This window comes from Vigna angularis, chromosome 7 (assembly GCF_016808095.1).
Source record: "Vigna angularis cultivar LongXiaoDou No.4 chromosome 7, ASM1680809v1, whole genome shotgun sequence".
NCBI lineage: Eukaryota > Viridiplantae > Streptophyta > Magnoliopsida > Fabales > Fabaceae > Vigna > Vigna angularis.
Window position 1 is genome coordinate 23,088,311 of NC_068976.1, and position 25,881 is coordinate 23,114,191.

The window sequence follows — 25,881 nt, forward strand, 5'->3', positions numbered from 1 at the left end:
TTTCATCTTTTATTTTCTTTTTGTTTTTTATTAACTTTATTTTACTTTAGTTTCATTTTTATAAAATCAAAAAAATTATACATATACGAAATACAAAAATACATAAAATACAAAAATACAAAAAAATATATATATATATATTTATAAAATAATAAAAAGGGATGCCACGGTGGTTTCCTAATCTTTGCAGAGAAGATGCTTTCCCGCCTCACATGGCAGCCACCATGCACACCTGCAGTTTCCAGTCGCACAAGTTTGACTCCATGGCAGCCACTAGTGGTTGCCTCCCATGTGCCTGGCATGTTGGATGCTGCAGACTTTATTCCACTTGCCTCCCGGAAGCTACTGAAAAAGCTTGAAAGAAAAGAGGAGGCTGAAAAAGAGCAAAGACGAGGAAACTACTCTGAGAAGTTACAGAAAGCTTCAAGAGGTGTGTGCTTAAACTGTGTTCATATGATGTTGAAAATGCATGTCTACGTACTTAAGCTACTGAAATGCATGGTTTTATATATTATTATTGAGTGCAATATCTACCAATTCTCGGTTCAATCACAACAAAAATACAAGGCCTCGGCCGAAACTTCTCGTCATTTATGCTTCCCTCCATTCATCTCTTTCAATATATTTCACTCATCACACGACCATTGTAACCACCATATCGGTAGCCAAGGCACAGTGCCACCCATATCCAGCCGTCGTGAAGCTGAACGCAACCCATCATTCCACCACAACCATTTCACAATCTCAGACCAACCCACTTCACTATCATCGTCTACCTCTGACCTCACCACCTCCAGCACCGGACCTGCAAACAACCAAACCCGTGAACCACCACATCACCACCATTCAACCCAATCTCACCGTCCTCATCATCTCTTTCTATGTTCAACCTCCCTGCCACCACGACACACATCTTCTTCCTCTCCTCCAACCACGGCAGCTACCATCACCAGCCAACACTTCACGTCCAATCCAGCAGCTGCCACGGTCCACCATCCAGCAGTTGAGAAGCTCACGGCCTGCAGCAACAAATTCCATCCAGCTTGAGACGCACATGGCAGCAAAACAAAGGGGCATGGTAGCACGTGAAGATGGTAAGAAGCATGCAGAAAAATAGTGTAAGTGCACTGGGAAGGAGGTGCTGCCACGTGAAAGTGGGCTGGAGGCACATTGAAGTAATGGCTTTCTTTGAATAAAGAAAGAGCAGCTGCTATGTTTTTTTTTTGTATTCACTTTTGTTTGGTTTGGTGAGCATGTGACGGACAGTAGAGGTTCCCACCTATCATCATTAACCTCCATGCTCCAACTCTTTCACGTCCAGAGCAACAGCTCTAAGACACACACAGCAGTAAGCAGATTTTCCCAGGAACACATGTGTAAGTGGATGCAGTTTGGTCAGCACATGCACGTGAAGGTGGAGGGACATGGAAGAAGGAGAATAGAATGGTGTTTTGATGACATGGAAGAACCACTTGACAAGAAGGCAGTCAATGAGCACATATTGGAGTGTCCCACATGCAGCAATAATGAAGTAAAAAATGAAGAAATCAGAAATAATGCAAAGGGAAGCAACCACACGCACAGGGTGTCCACCGTATGAAGAAGAAGACAAGATTGGGAGGCCCTCACCTATTTTCTCACGGCCAAAAAACTGTAGCTCAGCATGCAAAGAAAAGAGGATCACGGGAAGAATTCTGAACAGATTGGGAGGCTCACGGGTTCTGAGATTTGGCTATAAAAGAAAGCAAGCAGCAGAGGGAAAAAGGGGGGCGGAGGAAAACGTTTTTTTTTTGCTTTTGATCACTCCACAGATTCAGAGAATCCTTCTATTTTCCAGCGCTTCCTTTTCACTCATCAAAATCCAGCTCTCCATTTTCGCCCTCACTTCCAGCAGTAACCTTCATCCACTCCAGCCATAAAAAAGGAACTGGGGAAGGAGCACCTGATTGCAAAGGAAAGCCAACCGAGAAGAGGAGGAGATCGGACGCAGGAGTCTAACAAAGAGTGAACCAAGCTTCAAGAGGTAAGTAATGCCTTCCACTCCATGTTTTTCTGAGTTTGATTGATTGACCTTGAATATGCCTCTGTTAAGTTGCCTTTGAGCATGCCTCTGTTATGTTGTTACTAAGTTTGCATGTGTTAAGCTTACGTATGGTAAGTTTGCATATGTTGTTATTTAATGAATGGCTAGTGTTGTAAATATTTGTACACGTCTGTTGTTACCGAAAATCAATCTTCATCCCTTCATGACACTGAACGTCCAACACCAATCGTCCATATTCACCCAATGCCACAAGCCATATTGACACCCGCGGCCTGCACCTATCATTTTCATCACATTCTCTTTCTCCATTATCTCCTATACTCATACACAGCCAACTTCATCACTTTCGTATCCAACACCTACGGCCATTGTTAACACCTTACGGCCACTACTTATCTTCACCAATCATCATCTATCCCAGCCAGCAAACTCATCGTCCCTCAGCCACTTCACCAGATTCACCATCATCATCTCCTACCATGCCCACTCTGTCATCCCTGTTTCTCGGCTGACCCTACAGCGCGAGCCATTTTCATTGACTCACCATCTCCAGGTTCCTGTAACCAACTCACTACCACCGTGACCACTTCGCCAGCTTCAGAACTAACGAACCCGACCATGGCTTTAGTAAACTCAGAAAACTCATCACCCCAGATCATCATCGCTACCCTACTACTTCACGCGATTCAGCAGTGAAACCCGTCCCTTCACTGTCATCGTCTACACCACCTTCAAACCAAGTCACCTTGAGTGTAACGAAGCCGCCATCGAGACCACCGCATTCATTCCCCATTGACATGTCATAGCCATTAATGCCACCATTGAAAGCCGTCAGCTTCCTCGCGCCACTGCGGCCTCGCGTCATCCCAGCCAACCACCACCCCAAACTCTTCTCCATCCTCATCACATCATCCTCAGCCCTCTTTGCTGCCGTGAACCTCTATTCCTCTCCCCGCATTCACTGGTCATCATCAACCTCCCAAAACACCTCACGGCCAAATACCCATCCTCCATACTCACACTCACAGTCCATAAATAAACGCACGTTAAGCCTTATTCGAACGTTCGTCTTTCAGTTAGTTTCCAATCATCCGTCCCCATTTCCCCAACGAACGCTCGCCCAAACGAGCGCTCGTCATTCAGCCAGTTTCTCAGCGTCCGTTCGGCCTCCTCTTGGACGAATCATTTGGTGACCATTCCACAACGAACGTCCGTCCCCATTTCCCCAACGAACGCTCGCCCATGCGAGCGCTCGTCATTCAACCCGTTTTCCAGCGTCCGTTCGCATATGCTCCAACGAACGCTCGTCATTCAACCCATTTCTCAGCATCCGTCCTTCATCGCCCATCGAACGCTCGTCCCCAACGAGCGCTCGTCATTAAGCCTCCTCTTCCAGCGTCCGTCCGACATCTCCACCAACGAGCGCTCGTCATCCACTCTCCTGTTCTCAACATCCGCTCGTTATCTCCACCTACGAACGTTCATCATCGCCCAACGAACGCTCGTCCCCAACGAGCGCTCGTCATTCACCTCCTTTCCCAACGTACGTTCGGTCTCTACCACGAACTGCACGATTTCCTGCGACGGAACGTTCGGCACCCCTATTCACGTCGGGCTTTGTTTTTTATGTTTTTTTTTATTATTATTTTTCTCACCCCTTGTACAGTAACTCTCACCCCTTTGTTTTATTTAGTAAACTTATTTGTGTTGTTTTACTTAAAAATTATAAAAATTGTAAATAATAAAAAAATATACAAAACTTTAAAAAACATTTAATATAATAAATCTCGGTATGAGTACTCGTGCGATCGTACGCATCAGCCTAGTACTTATTGCCCAAATATAAAATAAATAAAAAGCCGTGTGAGTGCTCGTGCGATCGTACGCATCAGCCTAGTACTCATTACGCAAAACAGAGGAAAAAAAGCCGTGTGAGTGCTCGTGCGATCGTACGCATCAGCCTAGTACTCATTACGCAAAAAAATATGTTTCAAAGGTTTAGGCACATGTGTGATCGCACGCATCGTCCTTGTGCTAAAAACCTTTTCTCTTTTCTAAAATTAAAAATCCAAAAAAATATGTTTTAAAGGTTTAGGCACATGTGTGATCGCACGCATCGTCCTTGTGCTAAAAACCTCTTCTCCTAAACAATAAAAATACCAAAAAAATATAAAAATCCTAAAAAAAAAAACCAAAAACATTCACTTTTTCAAAACAAGTTTCCAAACAAGTTTCCAAACAATTTTCCAAACAAATTTCTCAAACAGTTTCAAAAGAACTACGTAACCCTGATTTCTCACATGAGAATACGTAGGAGCAAGGTCAATCCTTGTCGGGCCCAAAAAAGCTAAAAATATTGTTTGTTTCTTTTGAGTTTTATTTTAATGGAAAGTTAAACATTTTGAAAACCACATCCACATTCGCGCATTTAGTTAAAGGTACTGCCTTAGGGCAGGCGTAGTAGGGTGCTAATACCTTCCCTACACGTAACCGACTCTCGAACCAAGAATCTGGTTCAATTTGACCATGCCTTATCATTTTATGGTTTTTCCGTAGTTTTCCAGAATAAACTATGGTGGCGACTCCAAAATCTCTTTTTCAATATATTATTCTTCCTTTTATTGGATCGTCGTCCCGTCGTGATTCCGGTTGCGACAGTCATCATCATCCTCATCCATAGCAGCAGTGCCATCTTGAGGTCTACCCCCCCAGAAGGAAAGGACTGGTCCCCAGGCCAAGCAACGAAGGTGCTGTACTGGTCAGACGTCATGAAACCTGGATGGGATGCTGCATAAACATGCCTCATCATCTCTGCATGGGCCTGGCCGATCCGGTTCACCGCCTCCAACTTTGATTCAATCAGTGCAAGTCTCATGTCCATCATCTGGTAAGGATCGGACGGAGGTGCTGGTGGTGGTGGCTGAGGACGTCTGGGGATAGGGCGCTGTCTAGCATGTATCCTCGGTGATCTGGGTGGTGGACTGGCAACTCCATCATCTGCATCCAAACAAAATTGGGTATAATACCCCATATCAATCGGTTTCTTGGGATGCTCGAACGGTGGAATAGTAGTGTCCACTCCTTCTTGCTTGCAGAGATGTGTGATCAGACATGGATGTCCAAGGGGAGCTTTTGTTGAATTCGCACAGTTGCGTATCTCATTAGCGATTAGTTTCCCCAGGTTTACAGAGCGTCCAGTTAGAATGGCATATAAGATGACAGCTCTGTTAACCGTGACATCAGAGACATGTGTGCACGGTGAAATGTTGGAATGCACAAGAGGCATCCATAGACGGCTGAGAGAACTGAGATGTACCCTCTTTATGTGAAGAGGTTGTTGCTGCCTATTTCTTTGAAATGTGCCTCCTGTAATGCATAAGGCTTGCTCAATCTCCTCGTGGTCTAGCTTAGTCGCCATCAGCTCGGCGTAGCCACATATCTCATCATCATCTTCCCACTCCGTGTTGAGGAACTCATTTATAGTGTCAGCATTGAATGAAATCTGCTGACCACGCACACAGCTCCAGAAAGGTTCTGTGTCCGGGGAGAAGGATTTGGCATTTGCATAAAATTCCTGGACAATGGCTATGTTGGCTGGTTCTGGGTATGTGGTTAAATGGCTCCATTGCCTCTCCATAATCTCATTGGAGAAGTCTGGCACATCTTGAGGTAGAAGGGTGACTTTCCTCTCCATCAAAAGTTTTCTGTTCTAGACATTGGAGAAGTGCTTCTTATGGTCCTTGGTTAAGAAGATATCAGAGTATATCTTCTCTTTCCTTCTGTTTTCCCTTAGACCAGCAGTGGTCTTAATCCTCTTGGACCCAGATGAAGAAGTCATATCTGCAAAATAAGGTAGGATCAAAGAAGTGACATGTTATTAGATTCATGAATGAACTCCTCAATAACTTTCATCTTTATGCACCCATTACATGCAATGATATCCACACTAATTATACATTCAAAATTGAGCAAAGAAGGGCCCTAATTAGTGCAAATTTGAAGCCAAACCAGAAAAACAGCAAGAAACCATGAATCTGCCAGGGTTAGTCACGCCTGGCGTCGCCTCAGTCAGTAGGCGCCGGGCGTGACAGTAGGTTATGCAGATTTTTGGCTAAAGCCTCTCAGCTGCTAGCTCAGTTTCAAGACATTGAAATAAGCTTAAGCACTTGAAACATGCAGCCTTGAATAAACCAATCATCACAAATCAAGGTACAAGCACAAATTGTCATGAATCAACACATGTTTTCAAACTTTAAATAGCTCAAACTCAGATTTAATCACAGTTTAGTCAATATTTCAAAATAATTAATATGGAAACAATACACATAAGCTGCAGGACACACCAAAACAAACATCAAAACTGGGCAGGGAAAGTCGCGCCGGGCGCCGCCTCAGTCAGTAGGCGCCGGACGCGACATGCAGTCTTGGGGTGAACCCAGAATCTGCATTCCAGCCACTGTGCGTGTGTGTGTGGGTGTTCAAGAAAGTCAATGAGGGCACGAATTTAATACAACACAGCAGCAAAAACAAACAACACTCTAATTGAATTGAATTAAACAACCCTAGGTCAAAATCAAACCATGTAAATGATGAACAACCAAGGCTAAGCATTGTGAAGGAATTTACAAAAGCAAAGAGTGAAAAGCCTACTTGATGCGCAGAGAAGGTGATTAGCTTGGTGTGGAGATTTTTGCAGTGGGAGAGTGCTTTGGTGGAGATGGACCGAGAGTGAGCAAAGAGAGAATGGAGTGGTGAAAATGTTGGTGGCAGCAGCAATGTGGTGTGTGGGCTGGAAATTTGTGAGAAGAAGTTGATTGAGGTGATTTGGAGTGGAGAAGAGTGGAAAACGTGAAGTGGAGAGAAGGGGGAGTGCGTGAGAATGTGCGTGAGAGGTTGGGTATGGGTTTAGGTTAAGTTATTTGAGTTGGGCCTCTCAACTATGCACTCAGACCCAATTGCAGCTGAAGTCGCGCCCGGCGCCTATCAGTCATTCGGCGCCAGGCGTGGTGTTGTGACCCAGCCAGATGCAGAATCAGAGAAGGAATGGTCAGACTGGACGAGCTGGCGCCAGGCGCCCTCTAGTGCTTGCGGCGCCGGGCGTAAGTTTCTGCAGAATTATGCAGAAACTGGTTTTCAAGCTACCTAACTCGGGTTTTTGTGAAATTGAACTTCAAAACACTTGAGATGCTCCAGAATCCCATATTATCATTAAACAAACTTGTTTAAAACCCAAGGAATTGAATTGGAGCACTCAAGTTGCAAATTGAAGTCATTCTTTCAAAGTTTTAAAATTCCACAAGTTAGGTAACATTTTTGACTATTGGCTTAAGTAAGGCACTTTGAAATTATGTTAAAACAGCCCAGAAAATAGCCAAAACAGTTTCACATCTCTAATTCACATCAATGCACTATATCCTTCAACAATCTAACAATCAACTCAAAAATTCACCTTGGTTGTTCTTCACACAAACATGGTTCAAAATAATGACATCACACTACACATTAAAACATACAATCAAACAATCAAACAACATTCAAAAATTAAAATCACACAAGAGAAAAGGGTTAGAAAGCTGGGTTGCCTCCCAGTAAGCGCTTTTTTAACGTCATTAGCTTGACACCATTAAGCTCAAGTTTGATTTTTGATGTTGGAATGCTTCTTCTTGTCTTGACACCAACATCCTCTCAGCAATTTCCTAGTCACCAACTTGACTCTCCTAGAATATGGAGCCTCTATCTCAAGCACTCCATTTATCTTTATGTTCTTGATGACCCATAACCTATTCTTGAATCTCACTGGTTTGCCAGGTTTGGGCTCATCGCTTGCCATCACAGGATTTTGGTGAACTAGTTCTTCTTCTTTTTCTTCTTCCTCTCCCTTTACTCTTGGGGATAAACAGCTGAAGCTCCTCTTGACTAACTTGGCAGCTTGCTCTGTTAGACTAGTAATTGATAAAATTTCATCAGTGGCTTCAATACTAGTCTCTTTTTCATGATTTTGCTGCTCAACTCCAAAGACGTTGAAAGTTACTTCCTCATCTTGGTTTTTCAATTTCACTGTTCCTTCTTCCACATGAATGACAACCTTTGTTGTCTTCATGAAAGGTCTTCCAAGTATGAGTGGTATCTCGACATCTTCTTCTATGTCCATAACTACAAAATCCACCGGGAATTGGAGTTTATCTATTTTGACCACCACATCTTCCACGACACCATACGGATACTTGATGGATCTATCCGCCAGTTGCAGCATCATTCTCGTAGGCTTGACTTCAAGACCACCAATCTTCTTAAGCATAGATAGGGGTATCAGATTGATACTAGCCCCCAAGTCAACGAGAGCTCTACCTATCTCCTGGTTTCCAATAGTGCACGGAATGGTGAAACTCCCTGGATCTTTAAATTTTGGAGGAAGAGTCTTCTGCATGATGGCACTGCAATTTCCCTGTACTTCAATTGTTTCCTCATCTAAATATTTCTTCTTGCTGAGGATTTGCTTCATGTATTTCGCATAAGCAGGAATTTGTTGCAGTGCTTCGGTCAATGGCATGGTGATCTCAAGTTGATCGAATATTTGCTTGAACCGAGCCAACTGTTTCTCCTTCCCTTTAGTAGATGGGATTTTTGGGTAAGGGAGGTGTTTCACTATTTCTTTCTCTTTTTGGTTTTTCTCTTTTTCTAATTTTTTATTCTCTTCTCCACCTTCAACAATCTCTTCTTCAATTATTTCTTGATCTTCCTCTTCATTCTTTTCTTGTTCTTTTTCTTTTGGCTTTTCTTTTCCTTCTTCTTTTCTTCCAACCTCTTTCCCACTTCTTGTGAATATTACATTACATTCTTCCTTGGGGTTGACTTGCGTATTTGCAATAAATTGTCCACCCTGTTGGTTTGCTAATTGCTTGGCCAATTGACCAACTTGCACTTCCAGATTCTTTATAGATGCATCAGTGTTTTTCTGGTTTTGGATGGACTGCTGCATAAACATCTGCAATGTGTCTTCTAGCTTTGAAGTTCGATCATTTTGAGGTGGATAATGTTGACCAGGTTGATACGGATTTTTACTGCTAGAAGCTTCTTGATTTTGTCTCCACCCTTGATTTGAAGGATTAGGGAAATGATTGTTGAAGAAATGTTGTCGTCCTTAATTTCCCATATAGTTGACTTCTTCATGTTGGGAACTACTAGGACTTTGACAATGGTCGTTGGGGTGGCTATCTCCACAGAAATCACATCTCATTACTTGATGATGTGGTTGAGGTTGAGCTTGCATTGCTTGTAACTGCTGAGGTAGTTTGGCCATATGTTGAGTTAGGAGTTCCATCTGTTGGGCCAGAATCTTATTTTGTGCAAGTAAAGCATCCTGGGCACTCATTTCATACACTCCTCTCCTCTGTGCTGGAATTCTCCCATGTTGGCTCCTCAAATCAGTGGAAGCCATATTTTCTATCACAGCAATGGCTTCATCAGCAGTCTTAAAAAGTACTGAACCACCAAAGGATGCGTCTAATATCATCTTTGTATGAGGTTGCAAACCATTACAGAAAGTTTGCACTTGCATTTCTAGACTAAATCCATGGCTGGGACACTTTCTCAATAAAGATTTAAATCTTTCCCATGCTTCAGAAAGTGGTTCATCTACTCCTTGGACGAAAGTAGCAATGGCAGCCTTCACCTCTGTGCTCTTTGATGGTGGAAAGAAGCGTGCTAGAAATTTGTATTCCACATCCTCCCAACTCGTAAGACTTTGATTAGGCTGTGACTGGAGCCAAGCCTTTGCTTTGCCATTCAAAGAAAATGGGAAGAGTCTCATGTACAATGCTTCTTCATCCTCCCCTTTTACACCCATAGTACCACATAGCTCATAGAAAGTGACCAAATGAGCATGGGGGTCTTCATTGTCTAGGCCAGAAAATTGATTGGAACTAATGAGCTGGAGTAGAGCAGGCTTCATTTCTGCCAGCTTGTCACTCATAGTGGGCCTCACAATGCTTGAGAAATTTCTCGGGCTTGTGTAGGTTATTGAGTCCCATATGGTTCTCCTTGGAGGTGGTCCTACGCCAGCCATCCCGTTCACAGTAGAAGAATCAAAAGATTCTATGATTTGATTGTTGAAAGAAGTTGAGGATTCAAGAGCGGCTTGTGCTGCTAGAGCTTTTCTTTTCCTAGTGTCACTATTGTTCCTTCTAGCTGCTTTCTCAATCTCAGGATCCACAAAGAGTGGTTCAGATGACAGAGTCCTCCTTGTACGGATGTTTCCCTGCATACACTAGAATCAACCAAGCTCGAAGCACAATTTAGCTCAAAAAAATATATAAATGATAAATACAATAAACAGAAAGTTATACACAAAAGGATAGAATCTAAATCGGTTAAAATCACACAAAAGTCTAGTTTTAACACGGGTCCCCGGCAGCGTCGCCAAAAACTTGTTGAGACTTTGGCAAGTGTACCAAATCGTTCAAGTAATAAAACCGGTAAGACCGGATATCGTTTCCCAAGAGACTCGTGTCCTAGACAATCGTATAATTGTTAGGCGATTATTTCGGCAAGTGTACCGAATCGCTTCAAGTAATATAAAATGGTAAGTCCAAGTATCGTTTTCCTAAGAGACTCGTAATACTAAAGAATTATGCGATTAATAACTCATCCAGACTCAAGAACATAACATCAATTTACAAAACAGGTGCAGAAACATAAATTCATACATAATTACAAATTTGGACTCTGGTAAAGAAAACACTGAGATATGGAAAAAGGTCCGAAATGAAATGGATCGGTTTTGCTCAGATTAGATTTCACCACTTTCACTCTTGTGCATAAAAAGTTTCATCTCCTCTCTATTAATTACTAATGTCAATCCACTAAAACACTTTACCCCTAATCTCTTAGGTGAAAAAGTCTAGGTTTTCATTATCAAATCCCAATGTCTTGGATAATCTAACAGGTGAAACCGCATTAAGAACTAGGATCTTAAGACAACAAGCGATCATCTTCCATCCCTAGAACCAATAATCACTAGGACTCATATTTCAGTTCTGGTTCCATCTTACGTCCCCATAACCCATGAAACCCAAAATTAGTCTATGACATGAACGTCTCCATCACATGCATGCTTTAATCTCGGAAATAAGAATACTAGAAATTAACAGAGCAGGCATACATATAATCAAATCATTCTTCAAATACACAAGAATTCAGTAATTACATCAATTCTTAACAAAATGAAAATGGTTCTCCATTTCCATGGAAGAACCTCAAGCTTACAAACATGGTGGATGGAAGAAGAAGAAGACCCTAGGAGGAGAAAAGAGATGCTTCCACATGCCCCAAGCGGCCTCCATGAGCTCCTGCAGTGAAGTCGCGCCTCTATACCTTCGTCCTTGAGCTCTGGGAGGGTTTCCCCCCTCCAAAAACTACCTTCTCTGCCTCTGGTTCGCGTTCTTAAAGAGATAAGTCGTAAGTGATTTTTCGTTGGGCGAACAGGGTCGGGTCGCTGGGCGACTGGTGCAAGCTCGCTGGGCAAGCATATTCCACTCGCTGGGCGCGCGCGCTCGCTGGGTGAGCAGGGTCAACTCGCTGGGCGAGTCAAAAAGTAAAGTCAACGCGTGAACAGTAAAGTCAACGGATGAATAGTGATTCTTTATTTTCTTCTCCAATCCTTATTTATCTGCACAATAAACACACAAAGGCACTCAAACTGATACAAAATCAACAATATATACATATTATACAACTTTTCATGAGATTTTACTCCATAATGCATCAAAGGAGATTAAAATAAGTTCTTAGGATATGCAATTCTTGGCACTTATCAATAATATCTAACTAATTTAGACTAAAGAATGATTCCATGTTTTTGTGGTTTTCATGCAATTGAATTAAAGATAAAACATAAATGGTAAAAGTGATCTTTGATTATGCAAACACTTGGAAATGGAAAGATTAGAAATGATATGAATGATATTGTTGGGGGTTGATTTCACCTACTTCACTCTTATGTATAGAAAATCACTTCCTCTTCATTAATTAGCCAATGTCAATCTTCTAATTTACTCAAACCCAATCCCTTGGTAGAGAGAGCCTAGACTTACTTCTTAAACTCCAATCCCTTGGAAAACCTAACAAGTTCATCCGCTTTAAGAATTGAGATTCAAGACAACCAAAGGTCCTAGTTCTATCCCTAGATACAATTTCCTTTAGGTGTTTAATCCAGTTCTAGATTCACCCAATATTTCCCAATATCAAGCAAACCCTAAAATCATGATATGGTTGAATTACTCATACAAGCTTTAAGTAGAGGAATTAAACACTAACAATCAATGAAAGAGGCATATAATCATTCAAAACAACTGTAATTACATAAGAGATCCGTGGTTACATCAATCCCCAACAAGAATGAAACTAGCTCTCCATGAATGAAGAGCTTGATCTTACAACAAAGGTGGAAATGGAAGAAGGAGGAGGACCCAAGAATGGAGAAGAGTTGTTCCCACAGCTCCTAGCTCGCCTCTGGACGCTCCAATTGAGAGAATTTGTGTCTGGGATGCCAAAGATGCCAACCCCTTCGCGTTCCAGAGCTAAATAATTCGTTTCTGCCACATCAGCAAAAGTCGCGCCCGGCGACCCGACAGACAGGCGCCTGGCGCGTTCTCGGTCAGCATTGTCACGCCCGGCGCTGCCTAAGTCAGTAGGCGCCTGATAACGGTAATTTTTACCATTATCTTTGAACCAATTCTTGTACCAAATCTACCCTTTTTAAGCTTGAAACATGTTTAATCCTCCCTTTTCATCTAAGTTTGCGAATAAGTCTAGCTTAAGCGTTACATGCAAGTTTTCATCATTAATTCCTCAAATTTGTAGGCGAATTGCAAGCTGTTAGAGAAGTACTGTATTCACCAAGAATGGGAGCAAGAAAAGGATTCAAAAGCAGGATCTGATGGAGCAGGAAAGGAAGTTCACGCCTAAAAGCCCAAGAAGAAGGAAGCAGGATACAATTTCTGCGCAAGCCTCGCGCCTGGGCGCGACCATATGCACGAGCTCCGCGCCCAGGCGCGACCAAGAGGGCGCCCGGGCGCGACCATCTGCGCGAGCTCTGCGCCTGGGCGCGAGAAAGAGGGCGCCCGGGCGCGACCTTCTGCGAGAGCTTCGCGCCTGGGCGCGATTGAGGAGGGGCGCCCGGGCGCGAACTCTGCTGACATGGAACCCTAGATCTATTTAAAGCATTCTGTAACTGAGGGTGATATCTTCTTGGCGGCTGAAGCTTGGAACACCATTTTCGGACCTAAGGGAGCTGGTTTTGGGCAGTGGAAACTCTCCATCCTTCCTCCTTGGATCTCCATTCTTCCATTTTTCTCCATTGTAAGCTCAAGTTCTCCATGACTATGGAGAACTAATTTCATTTTGTTGGGGAATGATGTAGTTACGAAACTTTCATGTAAATGCACTTGAGTTTAATGAATTTAAGCTTCCTTCAATTGATTGTGAGTGTTTAATTTCCTTCTCTTAAAGCTTGTTGTGACTTGATCAACCATAACATGAATCTAAGATTTGCTAGATATTGGAAAGTATTGTGTGGATCTTGAACTGGAATTAACACCTAAGGGAGATTGTATCTAGGAATGGAGCTTGATGCTTTAGTTGTCTTAAACCTTTAATCGTAATGCAGATGAACTTTCTAGGTTACCAAGGAATTGGGACTGAAAGAAGTGAGTCTAGGCTTTTTCTACCAAGGAATTGGGTCTAAGTATAATTGGAAGGTTGACAAACGCAATTAATTGATGAAGTAGTGATGTGCATTTGCATGATAGCGTAGTAATTACAATCATTCTCCAACATCTCATCCATATTGTTTCATTATCCATTAACCATTTTCCAATCTTTTAGCCTCTAAGACGTTCATTTTATCACTTATATTTGAATTGAAATTTTATTACACTTGAATCATACCAAAATGATGTATTCTTAGTCTAAGTTAGTTAACTTATTATACGGTTTTAAGGTATTACACGAGTCTCTTGGGAAACGATATCCGGTCTTACCGGTTTTATTACTTTGAACGATTTGGTACACTTGCCAAAGAGTTAACAAGTTTTTGGCGCCGCTGCCGGGGACTCGGTGTTAGTACTTTACTGTTGTGTAATTCTTAACCAACTTAGGCTCTATTCTTTTTATTCTTTTTACTGTGAATAAATTTGTTTTAGTGATCTTAAAGTTAATCTTGTGCTCTAGTATTGTTGTTTCTAGTGAATGCAGAGAAAAATTCGTACTAGAAGCACACCATCACTTGAACCTCTTCTATTGGATCCTGAAGTTGAAAAGACAGCAAGAAGAAACAATAGCCAAAGAAGAAGAGAAAACAGAACTTTGAGAAACATTTCTCCCGCACCTGTAATCTCTGAGCAACCAAACTCTTCCACAGCTCATCAGGAAATGGGGGATATGGGTGACGATATGAATGGCAATGGTGATAGACAAGCAAGGCGCACCTTGGAAGACTACTCTACTTTTGCAGGACCGCTCCACTTTAATAGTATTGCTCGACCACGGGTAAATGCTGTGAACATGGAAATGAAGCCTGCTCTCATCCATCTGGTGCAGAGTAATCAGTTCAATGGCCTATCACACGAGAATCCTTATAATCATTTAGCAACTTTCTTGGAAATTTGCAACACTGTAAAGATCCATCAAGTGCCAGATGAGGCAATAAGGCTCAGTTTATTTCCATTCTCCTTGGGAGGAAATGCGAAGATGTGGCTAAACTCTTTCCCTGAGAATAGCTTTACTACTTGGGAGGATGTTGTAGCAAAATTCCTCAACAAATTCTTTCCACAGTCCAAGGTTAACAAAGGGAAACAGGAGATTTCATCTTTTCAGCAGGATGTCAATGAGACTCTGAGTCAAGCCTGGGACAGATTCAAAGGGCTACTGAGAAAGACACCCACTCATGGGTTTGATGAGCCTACCGTTCTCAACATGTTTTTGGGAGGATTGAGATCCCAAACCAAATTGATGTTAGATGCCTCAGCTGGAGGAAATATCCGTTGGAAGACACCAGAAGAAGCTCATGAGCTAATAGAAAACATGGTTGCAAATGACAGTGAATTGCAGAATGAAAGGGCTCAGCAAAAAGGCGTGTTTCAACTACAATCTCAGGATGCTCTACTAGCCCAAAACAAGATAATGACCCAACAGCTTGAAGCGCTCATGAACAAACTCTCTCAGTTGCCAAAAGAACTCCAGAATGTTTCACAAGCCCAACATCAAGGGTGTGAATTGTGTGGTGGAGAACATGCTAATGGTCATTGTGCTATGCAGGTCAATACCCAAGAAGACGTGAACTATATGGGTAATCAAAACTGTAACAATCAATATAATCAAGGATGGAGACCGCACCCAAGCATGGGCCAAGGACAAGCTGGACCTTCAAACAGACCACCTCAACAACAATACCAACCACACCCCTCTCTATCAGATAGGACCTCTAAGTTGGAGGACACTCTTCAACAATTCATGCAAGTATCCATCTCCAATCACAAAAGCACGGAAGCATCCATAAGGAATTTGGAGATACAAGTTGGCCAACTGGCCAAGAAGCTAGAAGAAAAACCTGATAAGAGTTTTGGAGCTAATACTGAAACCAACCCAAAGGAGGAGTGCAAGGCAATCACTACAAGAAGTGGTAAGTTGTTAGTGAGTGGAGAGAAAAAGAACTCAGAAGAGAGTGATGAAAGAAAAGATGAAAATGAGACGAAGAGTGAGAATAGAAAAGAAGAAGAGAATGAGAGAAAAGAAAATGAGAAAAGTGTTAGTGGAGAGAAAGAAAAAGAAGAAGAGGATGAGAGAAGAAAAAGAAAAGAAAAAGAAGTTGAGAGGCCCCTTCCCTATCCACAAATATATACAAGAAAGGATAAAGAAAAGCAGTTTGGACGGTTCATGGATATCTTCAAGCAATTGGAGATAAAAATACCATTCTCAGAAGCACTACAACAAATGCCGGCCTATGCAAAATTCATGAAGGAACTCCTCACTAAAAAGAGGAAATACATTGAGGAAGAGACCATTGAAGTTCAAGGTAACTGCAGTGCCATTATCCAGAAGCTCCTCCCTCCTAAATTCAAGGATCCTGGTAGCTTCACCATTCCCTGCACTATAGGTAAGCTAGCTATTGGAAAAACATTGATCGATTTGGGTGCAAGCATCAATTTGATGCCTTTCTCTTTATTTGAGAAAATTGGAGAGCTTGAACTCAAACCTACTCGGATGAGCCTACAATTGGCAGACAGATCCATCAAGTATCCACTTGGTGTAGTGGAGGATGTTCTTGTACGAGTAGATAAATTTGTGTTTCCAGTGGATTTCGTTATCATGGAAATGGAGGCGGATGTGGAGGTACCACTCATCCTTGGAAGGCCATTCATGAAGACGGCAAGAGTTCTCATTGATGTTGATGATGGTAAGCTCAAGGTGAGGGTGGAAGATGAAGAGGTGAATTTCAATGTTTTTGAAGCAATGTCTCACCACAGTGATGAGGGAGCTTGCTTTCAAGTTGATGTGCTTGACGAAGCCTGCGTAACGGTAGAAAGGGAGATACATGTGTCGTCCCCGCTGATAAAAACACTCATAGATGCACGTGAATCTCTCAATGAAGAAGAAGAGAAAATGATTGAAGAACGTTTAACAGATTTGGATGTGCTGAAGGAGATCCCATCTAATGAAGTACAGATCGAAGATATAAAGACTGATGTCATGATGGAAGAGAAGAAGCTTGAACTAAAAATTTTACCCTCTCACTTAAAGTATGTTTTTCTAGATGAGGGTAACAACAAGCCTGTGATTATCAGCAGCTCCTTATCATCTGCTGAAGAGAAAAAGTTGATCGAAGTGTTGAAAAGAAACAAAGGAGTTGTAGGATGGTCTATCTCTGATTTAAAGGGGATAAGTCCAACCTATTGCATGCACCGTATTTTTATGGAAGATGATTTTAAACCAGCAACTCAACCTCAAAGAAGGCTAAATCCAGTCATGAAAGAGGAGGTGAGAAAAGAGGTTCTCAAGCTTCTTGAGGCAGTAATCTTTGAACTCTTTTATACATTATTAATTATATTATTTTGTACCTATAATTATAATTATCACTATTCAAATTATACAAAATAACATAATTAATTATGTATATATGTTTTCTTTTTTAGAAAAAGCTTTTTTCTCTCTCCTATTTATTTCTTTCTTTACACCTTCATTTCCTTTTTTTCTATCATTTGTTCCAAACTGACTCTTACAGACTAAGAATAATTAATCAGCCCACCTAAAAAATAAGAAACAGTAACTTGATTTAAAAACATTAAACTGAGTTTTTAATAAAAGAAAATAAAGAACAGTATCACTAGTATTTTATTTATAATTTTGTATTTTAATTTATATATTTTAGTCATTGATTTTAGATTAAATTTTTAAGATAGAAAAGGAAGACGGAATGTTTTTAGTTATCCATTTGAACATAAATTTATATATATATATATATATATATATATATATATATATATATATATATATATATATATATATATATATATATATGTTATCATTGAAATTAATTTTTTTATAAACTTTAATTTAATTTAATTTTTTAACTTGAGAATATTTAATTTATTTTTTTTTAATTAAATATTATTAAATTTATTTAACGTTGTATATGTTTCTAAATTAATATTAAAGTAAAATTCTATGAAATAATATAAATAGTTGACGTATTATGATGTACATAAAAAGAATAAAAACATATTTATTTTTATCATTTTAACAGGTTTAATACACTTTTTGGTCCTTACTTTTGGGGGTTTGGTTCAAAATGGTCCTAACTTTTGAAAAAGTTCACTAAGGTTCCATATTTCCCATATTTTGTTTTAAAATATTCAATTCGGTCCTTTTCGTGGACGCCGTTAAAAACATAACGGTGCTTATGCCAATGTGGCCAAATCTGAGTAAGGTGTTATGTTGGATGATTACGTGGGACTGTGAAGTGAAGTGTGGGTTCTTTTATTAAAATCAAAGAAAATTCCAATCTAAAACACTAACGTTTTAAGAACCCTAAAGTGGAAATTAGAATCAGAAACCCTAAATTGGGGAAAAATCCCCAATCTTTTTATGCATTTTTGCCTTTCTTCCTTGTTCACCAACAGTGTGTCGTACATCCAACATGGCTAATCCTTTCACACTTTTAACCCAGTGATCCATGGGTTTTTCCTCTCTCTATCGTGGGTTTCATAAAACCCCAATCTTGATCCATTTTCTGGTGCGCCGTCATGTTTTCTATCGTGGAGCTCTCGCAAGCAGTGGTGATTGTAAGATCCTTGAAAATATTTGTGAGTTAGATACTAGATAAAAATAAATAAATAAAAAAAAATAGTGAATAGTAATATGTGAATAGTAAAAAGTGAATAGTAAAAAAAATTATTTTTGGAAAGGATAAGTGTTACACGTAGCTTTGAGATCAGAATTCACCAATTTGCAAATAAAAAATTATTTTTGTAATAGTAAAATGAATAAAAAAATGAATAGTACAAATGAATAGTAAAAATGAATAGTAAATTTTTTTACTATAAATAGCCAAGGGGGGAGGCTGAAAATTTACACCAAAGAACTTAGAAAAAATGTTGAGAGAAGAGAGTTGGAAGAATTTCTAATTGCAAAGGGGATATTCTGGAAGTTTTCAGAGAGCGAGGAGATTAAGTCTGTAATAGAGGTAAGGGAAGCCACTCTTATACTTTGCTTTTCTCTAATCCTAAATCTTGAATATGTAGTATTTTGTTGCTGTATGGTCTTGAATTTTGAATGAGAACATTTATTTGTTTCTTTTGTATTTTTGGAAGGACGAGAAGTTGTCTAACCGGCTCTGCCAGATTCAACTTCTTGTTTCCCCAAAGCATTGGTTGTTTCTTATATCTTTATATGGTATTTTTGGAAGGACGAGAAGTTGTCTAACCGGCTCTGCCAGATTCAACTTCTTGTTTCCCCAAAACTTTGGTTGTTTCTTATATCTTTATATTGTATTTTTGGAAGGACGAGAAGTTGTCTAACCGGCTCTGCCAGATTCAACTTCTTGTTTCCCCAAAGCTTTTGTTGTTTTTTTTTTATATCTTTATATTGTATTTTTGGAAGGATGTGAAGTTGTCTAACCGGCTCTGCCAGATTCAACTTCTTGTTTCCCCAGAAATTTTATTGTTTTATCTATTCTTTTTATTGCATCTTTGTGGAAGGATGAGAAGTTGTCTAACCGGCTCTGCCAGATTCAACTTCTTGTTTCCCCTGAATTTTTATATTAATATTATTTTGATGGTAAGGGCAACTAATTATTTTTGTATGAAATTATAAATATACGAATGTTGAACTGGTGTTCTCTTGCGAAACTGTTTTATGACTTTTATTACTGAACCTGTTAAATTGTACATGTTGTGATGCGATGAATTTATTAAATGGGTTTGTTGGCTGAAATTGATCTTGTTGGAAGGTCTGGAGTAAGGGTTCTGTAATTGCTTATATATGAGTATTAAATAGATATACAGATATTGTTTGAGGTTGTTGTGAGAGGAAGTAAAAATATTAAAATTAGGCATTTTAGATTTAGAGCATAAGACAACAAGGTAGATAAATTAAATAAATAAATTGATTAATTATTGAGGGCCTCCCTTTGTTGGTAGGATAGAGGAACCTTAAAAACCTGAGTTGGCACATCCCTGATCATAGAGCAGCCCTGGCCTGGTCCAGTCAGTTGTGACTAGTCATATGTGCTGGCGTCGAAGGTGAGTTTGATGCGTTCAGACATCTGAGTCCTCTCTGGTGACCAATTGGGGTAAAGAAAAATCTCTACTATGATGAAAATAAAATAAAACAAGTTGATTGTAGATGCATAATATTATCATGGTAAAAATTTCATATATATTTTATTTATTATTACATTGAGCCTAGACTTTAATATGTAGTTCCTACGATATGTTGATATATTTTGGTTGATCCATGATCTTTGTTTGGTGAAAATATGTTGAGTTATACTCGTTATGGGCAAAATGAGTTTATAATATGAAGCATAATATATGGTAATATGTTTAATTTATTGATACCAAAACGGGTTATTATGAATTCATGATTAAAGAATGAACATGATTGAGTTAGGTGGATAAGAGGGTATGAATTGTTGGTTTTATGAAATGTTGGAGTGGACATGAGAAATCATTACTTATGAAATGATGTTTACTACCGGGAGTAGTATGTTCGAGTTATACCATGAGAGTTTGGTATGAGCAAAGTAACACCTGAGGTTTATGAAAGCAGGCAGAAAGTGGTCTGACCATAAGGCTTTGACATAAACATATGATTCGTAAGTTATATAGAAGCAGACAGAGAGGGGTCTGACCATAAGGCTTCAGAAAGTAAGACATAGTATATAAGTGAGGCTTAAGGAAGCAGGCAGAGAGCGGTCTGACCATAAGGCTTCATGAGTAAGCATGGTACACTTGTAAGATTTATGGAAATGGGAAAGATGACTTTGATAATGATGAATTAATGACATCGGAATAATGATATTTTATCAATTGCAGAAATACATGATTATAATATTTTTATTACAAGTTTAATGATTTTATGATATGGTTGGCTTACCCTTATTTGTTTGTACTATGATCATATAACTCATGTTATATGTGATTAGATAATGTTGCAGATGCAGTTGAAAAAGCTTAGACATGAGAGAGATGTGGGGAAAAACTTTCAGGAATTTTTGTAAAAAGAATAAATTTGTATTGGGAAGATTATGTTGTGTAAGACTTATAAGTTGAAATTTCAATGGTGAAGACTATATTGTTTAAAGTTTGTAAGTTTGGTATTGTACTTTGGAGTAATTGAAATAAAGTTTGATTGTTTATATGAGATATCAAATTAATTTAGTCTCTACTATCAGTAATACCCTTTAAAATATTAGGGTGTTACAGTGATCATTGGAAACATAATGATTTTTGGTTGCGTTCGAAGTGATGGTGGTTTTGATTCTGGTTTCTTACAGGTCTGGCGAGACACTCTATTTCTTCTTTTCCCTAATAGAAGCTCCCTTATACATTCACAGTAGAGCTCTGTTTCAGGCAGTGACGTTCCCTTCTTAGTGGTCTACGATGGAGTCGTGGTGGCTGTCTTCGAAAAACACTTGCCACGTAATCATCCAACATAACACCTCACTCAGATTTGGCCATAGTGGCATCAGCACTGTTATGTTTTTAACGGCGTTCACAAAAAGGACCGAACTGAACATTTTTAAACAAAATATTTACTAAATTTTTTCAAAAGACAAGATCATTTTGAACCAAACTCCCAAAAATAAGGACCATGTATTAAACCATTTTAATAATAGTGGCTTATGTGGAAATAATGTTCTTTTACTGTGCTAAATCGTGTAAGCATGATGGTTCATTGTTATGAAATCACATCAATCATCTTTATTTTCTATGGTAATTATTATTCCTCGCTTTAATAACTCATGTCAGACTGTTTGAGTTTGGTTTGTAAGCATTCATAAATAAGTTATCCCATTTCTGAATTTCAAGATACAATTCAATTAACAGCAAGATTCCATTTTTCTTTATAAATTTGAAACACCACTGATAGAAAATACTGCCGAAGCTGTCTGTAGCAAAAGCAGAAGACAATAGCTTTCATTGGCCTTCTTTCTGCTAAACCAAAATGAAATTGTGTTGTCCAAGCCCATTTTTACAACCATATTTGTTTGAAGTGCAGGCATGAAGAAGAAGCTGATGTCTGAGATAAGAAAGATAGACTTTTTTATATCTATAATGTAAGTACATTTGAGGGCAGAAAATCTCAACCAAACTATATAAATCACTCACCAATGAGGAAAAAAAATAATTGAAAAGAAGTTGGGTTTTGACTTATTTATGATAACATATACTGTATTAATAGTATAGTATATATTATTTGAAAGAAGCAAGCAAAAGTGAATTACAGTCATGAACTGTTTTGTGGTTTTCTATATGCAAGAACTTTGCAAAAACACCAACCAAGGGAGCAGTATTATATGTGCATGCTTCAGTCTGCATAAAATTGTTCCTTCGATCCTCAAAATTGTCTTTCCCATCAGGCCCTCCAACCAAAGCCCCAACAAGAACATTAGGATTAGGTTCTTGGCTACCATACCAGTTATCATACCCTTGAGTACACCCTATGAACCCTTTATTCTTTTTGTATGACAGAATGGATGCCCCTCTGTGGTGAACCCTTTTCGGGTACTTAGGGCCATACCCTACTAAATAGCTCATGTTCATTGGATTGGACCCCAAAATGTAATCAACCTGTGATTTAGCAAAACTCTGAATTTCTTCATGATCCACTGTACCCGTTTCGCAATTCAGCTTTTGATTTGTGTTCTCAAGATAATCAGAGTACGTTGAAAGCAGAAATGCTGCTGTTGAAACATATTGCATGTTGTTCCACTCTCGGATATAGAGCAGTCCACCAGGGGTTCGTTCCACGTTATCCTTGCTGTCGTTATTTTTGTTCAGACATGAACATACGTAGTACTCTGCTTTTGTTCTGTATTGTTCAAGTATAGTCCTATGCTTCTTCTCTTTTTCTTCCCTCAAGAGCTGCAAAAACATGAAACTCTGGTTAGAGTGCAAACACTACGTACATTACTATTTGTTAACCCACTTCTCGTTTGTTGACATTTCATTCTAAGTTAATCATTCCTTCAGATAGATTCCAAGATGTTCAAATCATAGTCTGTGCAGTGTAATCTTTATTCTCACTAAAAAAAAGTGTACACATGGGTGGGGTCAAGTCTAATTATAGAGTTCAACAATCTAATTGAATTTGGGTTTCATTACATTAAATCAGTTGTTTTTTTAACCGATCAGATTAATAATGGGTGTTATCTAAACAACTGAATGAACCAGATTTTCAGTTTGGATATCATTCATTTATGTGTCCTCATAAGACAAAAATAATGATTTTTTATTTTTATGAGAACTTGCATGAGATACAGAGAAAGACGTACGTATTCTTGGCAAATAGGTTAAGATAAGTAAAAATATTTGACAGGGGTAATTCCTTGAATTATTTTGATTTCATTTTATAATATATAAAATTTTTATAATTAAAACACTTTTATTTTGACCATATTTTTTTTACTAATTTCCATTTAACTTATTTTTCACATGTTTTATTTTCTACCCAAAGGGGTCCAAAGGATGTCCTACCTCATCACTCATTTACTACTATTTATTAAAAGGGTAAAAAAAGGAGTGTGTAATGAAGTGAGGGGCTGAAGGGTATCAGTACTTAAGGTTTCCAACATTGGGCTCAACCATAAACCACACCACTTTAATTGCACACTGTTGCAAAGCTAAAGCAGTAGCTGCACATGGCATTGTGCTTGGACAGACTTTATAGTTTCTGTCTTTAATATAGTAATTAATATACCTTAATTGGTGCATACTCCATGATTTATATTTTTGAGGTTAGAAAAGCAAAACCTATATAAAGTTGGATTCACAGAAAAGTGGGAGTCACATGGAGAAAATTAAGTAAAATGAGGGAAAGTTTTTACCTTTGAGAGCATGAGTTGAAGACCAGCGTACTTAACATCCCAGCTGAATTCTGAAATGGACCAACCAGTGCCACCAAATTTGTGAGCGTTGGAAAGAACGTACTCAAAATACATTTTGTTGTCGGTGGCTTTGTACAGCCACGTGGCAGCCCACAACAACTCATCCATGTATCCACTCACCGACGCATAGTAGCTCTTTACCACTCCGACACTAGCATCATAATTTCCCCTATACTTGTCCCCAAACTCGAACAACTACAAAATGCACACACAATAAATACTACTATTCATTCATTTAAACATTCAATTCTCATTCTTAATCTAATCATACCTTATAAACTGTTCTATTCTATTCTAATTATCCTCATTAGCAACACTGGTTAACCTTAATTTCTCCTACCCAATTATTAGTTTTGAAACTGAGATTGTCATACAAAAGTGCTCCTACAATTATACAATTATTATTAATTATGGCACCCAGTCAAAACCGATCAAACTTTAATTAGCACAGAAAGAATTTGACTAATCACTCATTAACTCACCTGCAGGGCATGGTGCAGAAGCAAGTGAGAGTAATGTGCGTTTGTTTTTTTGAACACAATGGATGCAGCTGCCATAGCTGCTGCAGTCTCTCCGGCCAGATCTGAACCGGGATTGTTCTCCTCGATCTTAAACGCCCGCCGTGAAGTCGTCATGTCCTCTGGCCGTTGCCAACAATAATGGTCAGTGTCACCATCACCCACCTGAAAAAGGTAGTTAATTTAAGAATTCCATTTAATGTAAAACATTGAGAATGATGAATTGGAAGAGATGATACGGTAGCCACAAAAGTCTAAAAATTTTGGTATGGTTGTTCTTTGATAACAATATATCAGAATCCTTAAACTTCTGAAATTACCATAGATTTTCTGTTGAATTAGTTAGTACCTCAGCCCATAGGACATTTGGGCTTGTGTGAGCTTTGATGAAATAATCAGTGCCCCATTTGATGGCCTCCAATGTGTGTTGTAATTCACCTGCCTCTTCAATCTGTTGCCTGTACTCTATGGCACTCCATGAAAGCATTGTGATGGTGAATGCCATTGGTAAACCAAATTTCACATGATCCCCTGCATCATAATACCCTCCCACCAAATCCACCTACACAAACCCAAAAAAAAAGTTACGATTTTTAGAGGGAATTTGGCAAACCAGGAAAGTAAAAGACAAAGGTTGATGAGTTGTGGCATGTGGGTATAATTGAGAATTTGGTCCTACCCCTTCTTCCAAACCATCTGTGAGGCCAGAATGGTCTCTCCAAGTGACACGCTGATTGTAAGGTATTCTACCAGAGCGTTGTGCTTCGAAGTAGAGAAGACTCTTTGAAAGGGCATCAGCATAATCAAAAGCAGTGGTGATGCTGAAGAGGGTGGAGATTAAGAGGGTGATGATGAGACAACAATGCTGTACTAGAAAGGGCATGTGGGAAGTTCCAAAATGGTGTTTCTTATGTGGTTGTGTCTCCATCTTCATTGCCTTGCCCCCCCTTCCCTCCTAGAGAGATTTTAGGAGTGGAGGGAATTGGTAAAAAAAAGGGTGAAGACTCACAACACTAGAGCCTCAAATGGGAGTTTGAATTGTGTTTTAAAAGGCTGAGATATGCCTACGATCTAGCTAAATTAGGGTGGGATCATTTTGGGAGAGAGCCCCACAAAATGAGAACGTGAAACTATCCCCACAAGTTTTACTTGTTTCTTGTACAAAGGTGAATTTTGCAGCACTTTATGTGCCTCTGTCTGCCAAATTAGGAAAATAACACCAGTTTCTGTTGACTTTTTGTTAAAATTCCACTGTCATTTCATGCCACCTCCTCCAATTTCCCTCCATTTATTACCAGCACAGTGTTTTCCTTTACTTAATGCAGGATTCTTCCATCTCTACCTTCTAACTTGTTTTTCTCACTGTCAAATCAATTTTTTTTTAGTACTTATAATCATATGAAGATGGTGGCTGAAAAGTTTTAGATTTTCCTAATAAGTTTTCCTATTTATTGAATATTTCTTAATTATTTTAACAAGAGTTACATACATTTATTAAATATTTTGTATTGCTTTAAGACCTTGATTTCTTTCGTATACTAATAATTATTAATTATTACGTTACATTTTTATATTGTTTAAAGAAAAAAAAGAGAATAAAAGGTAAGTAAAAAAAGGGTGAAATGAATGTAAAATATTTAGGTGTGTGAAACAAT

At 39.1% G+C, this 25,881-nt stretch overlaps 1 protein-coding gene across 1 annotated transcript; it reads right to left on the bottom strand.

Annotated features, from left to right (window-relative positions):
• Window positions 1–21,698: 21,698 nt before the first annotated feature.
• On the bottom strand, window positions 21,699–25,259 carry LOC108336373 (endoglucanase 11). The gene is made up of 5 exons (XM_017572802.2): window positions 24,906–25,259; window positions 24,576–24,788; window positions 24,191–24,391; window positions 23,649–23,903; window positions 21,699–22,686 (listed from the first exon to the last, which is right to left on the bottom strand). Exons 1-5 carry the CDS (start codon window positions 25,158–25,160, stop codon window positions 22,015–22,017), a joined length of 1,596 nt encoding a protein of 531 aa, XP_017428291.1. The 5' UTR covers window positions 25,161–25,259; the 3' UTR covers window positions 21,699–22,014.
• Window positions 25,260–25,881: the final 622 nt, after the last annotated feature.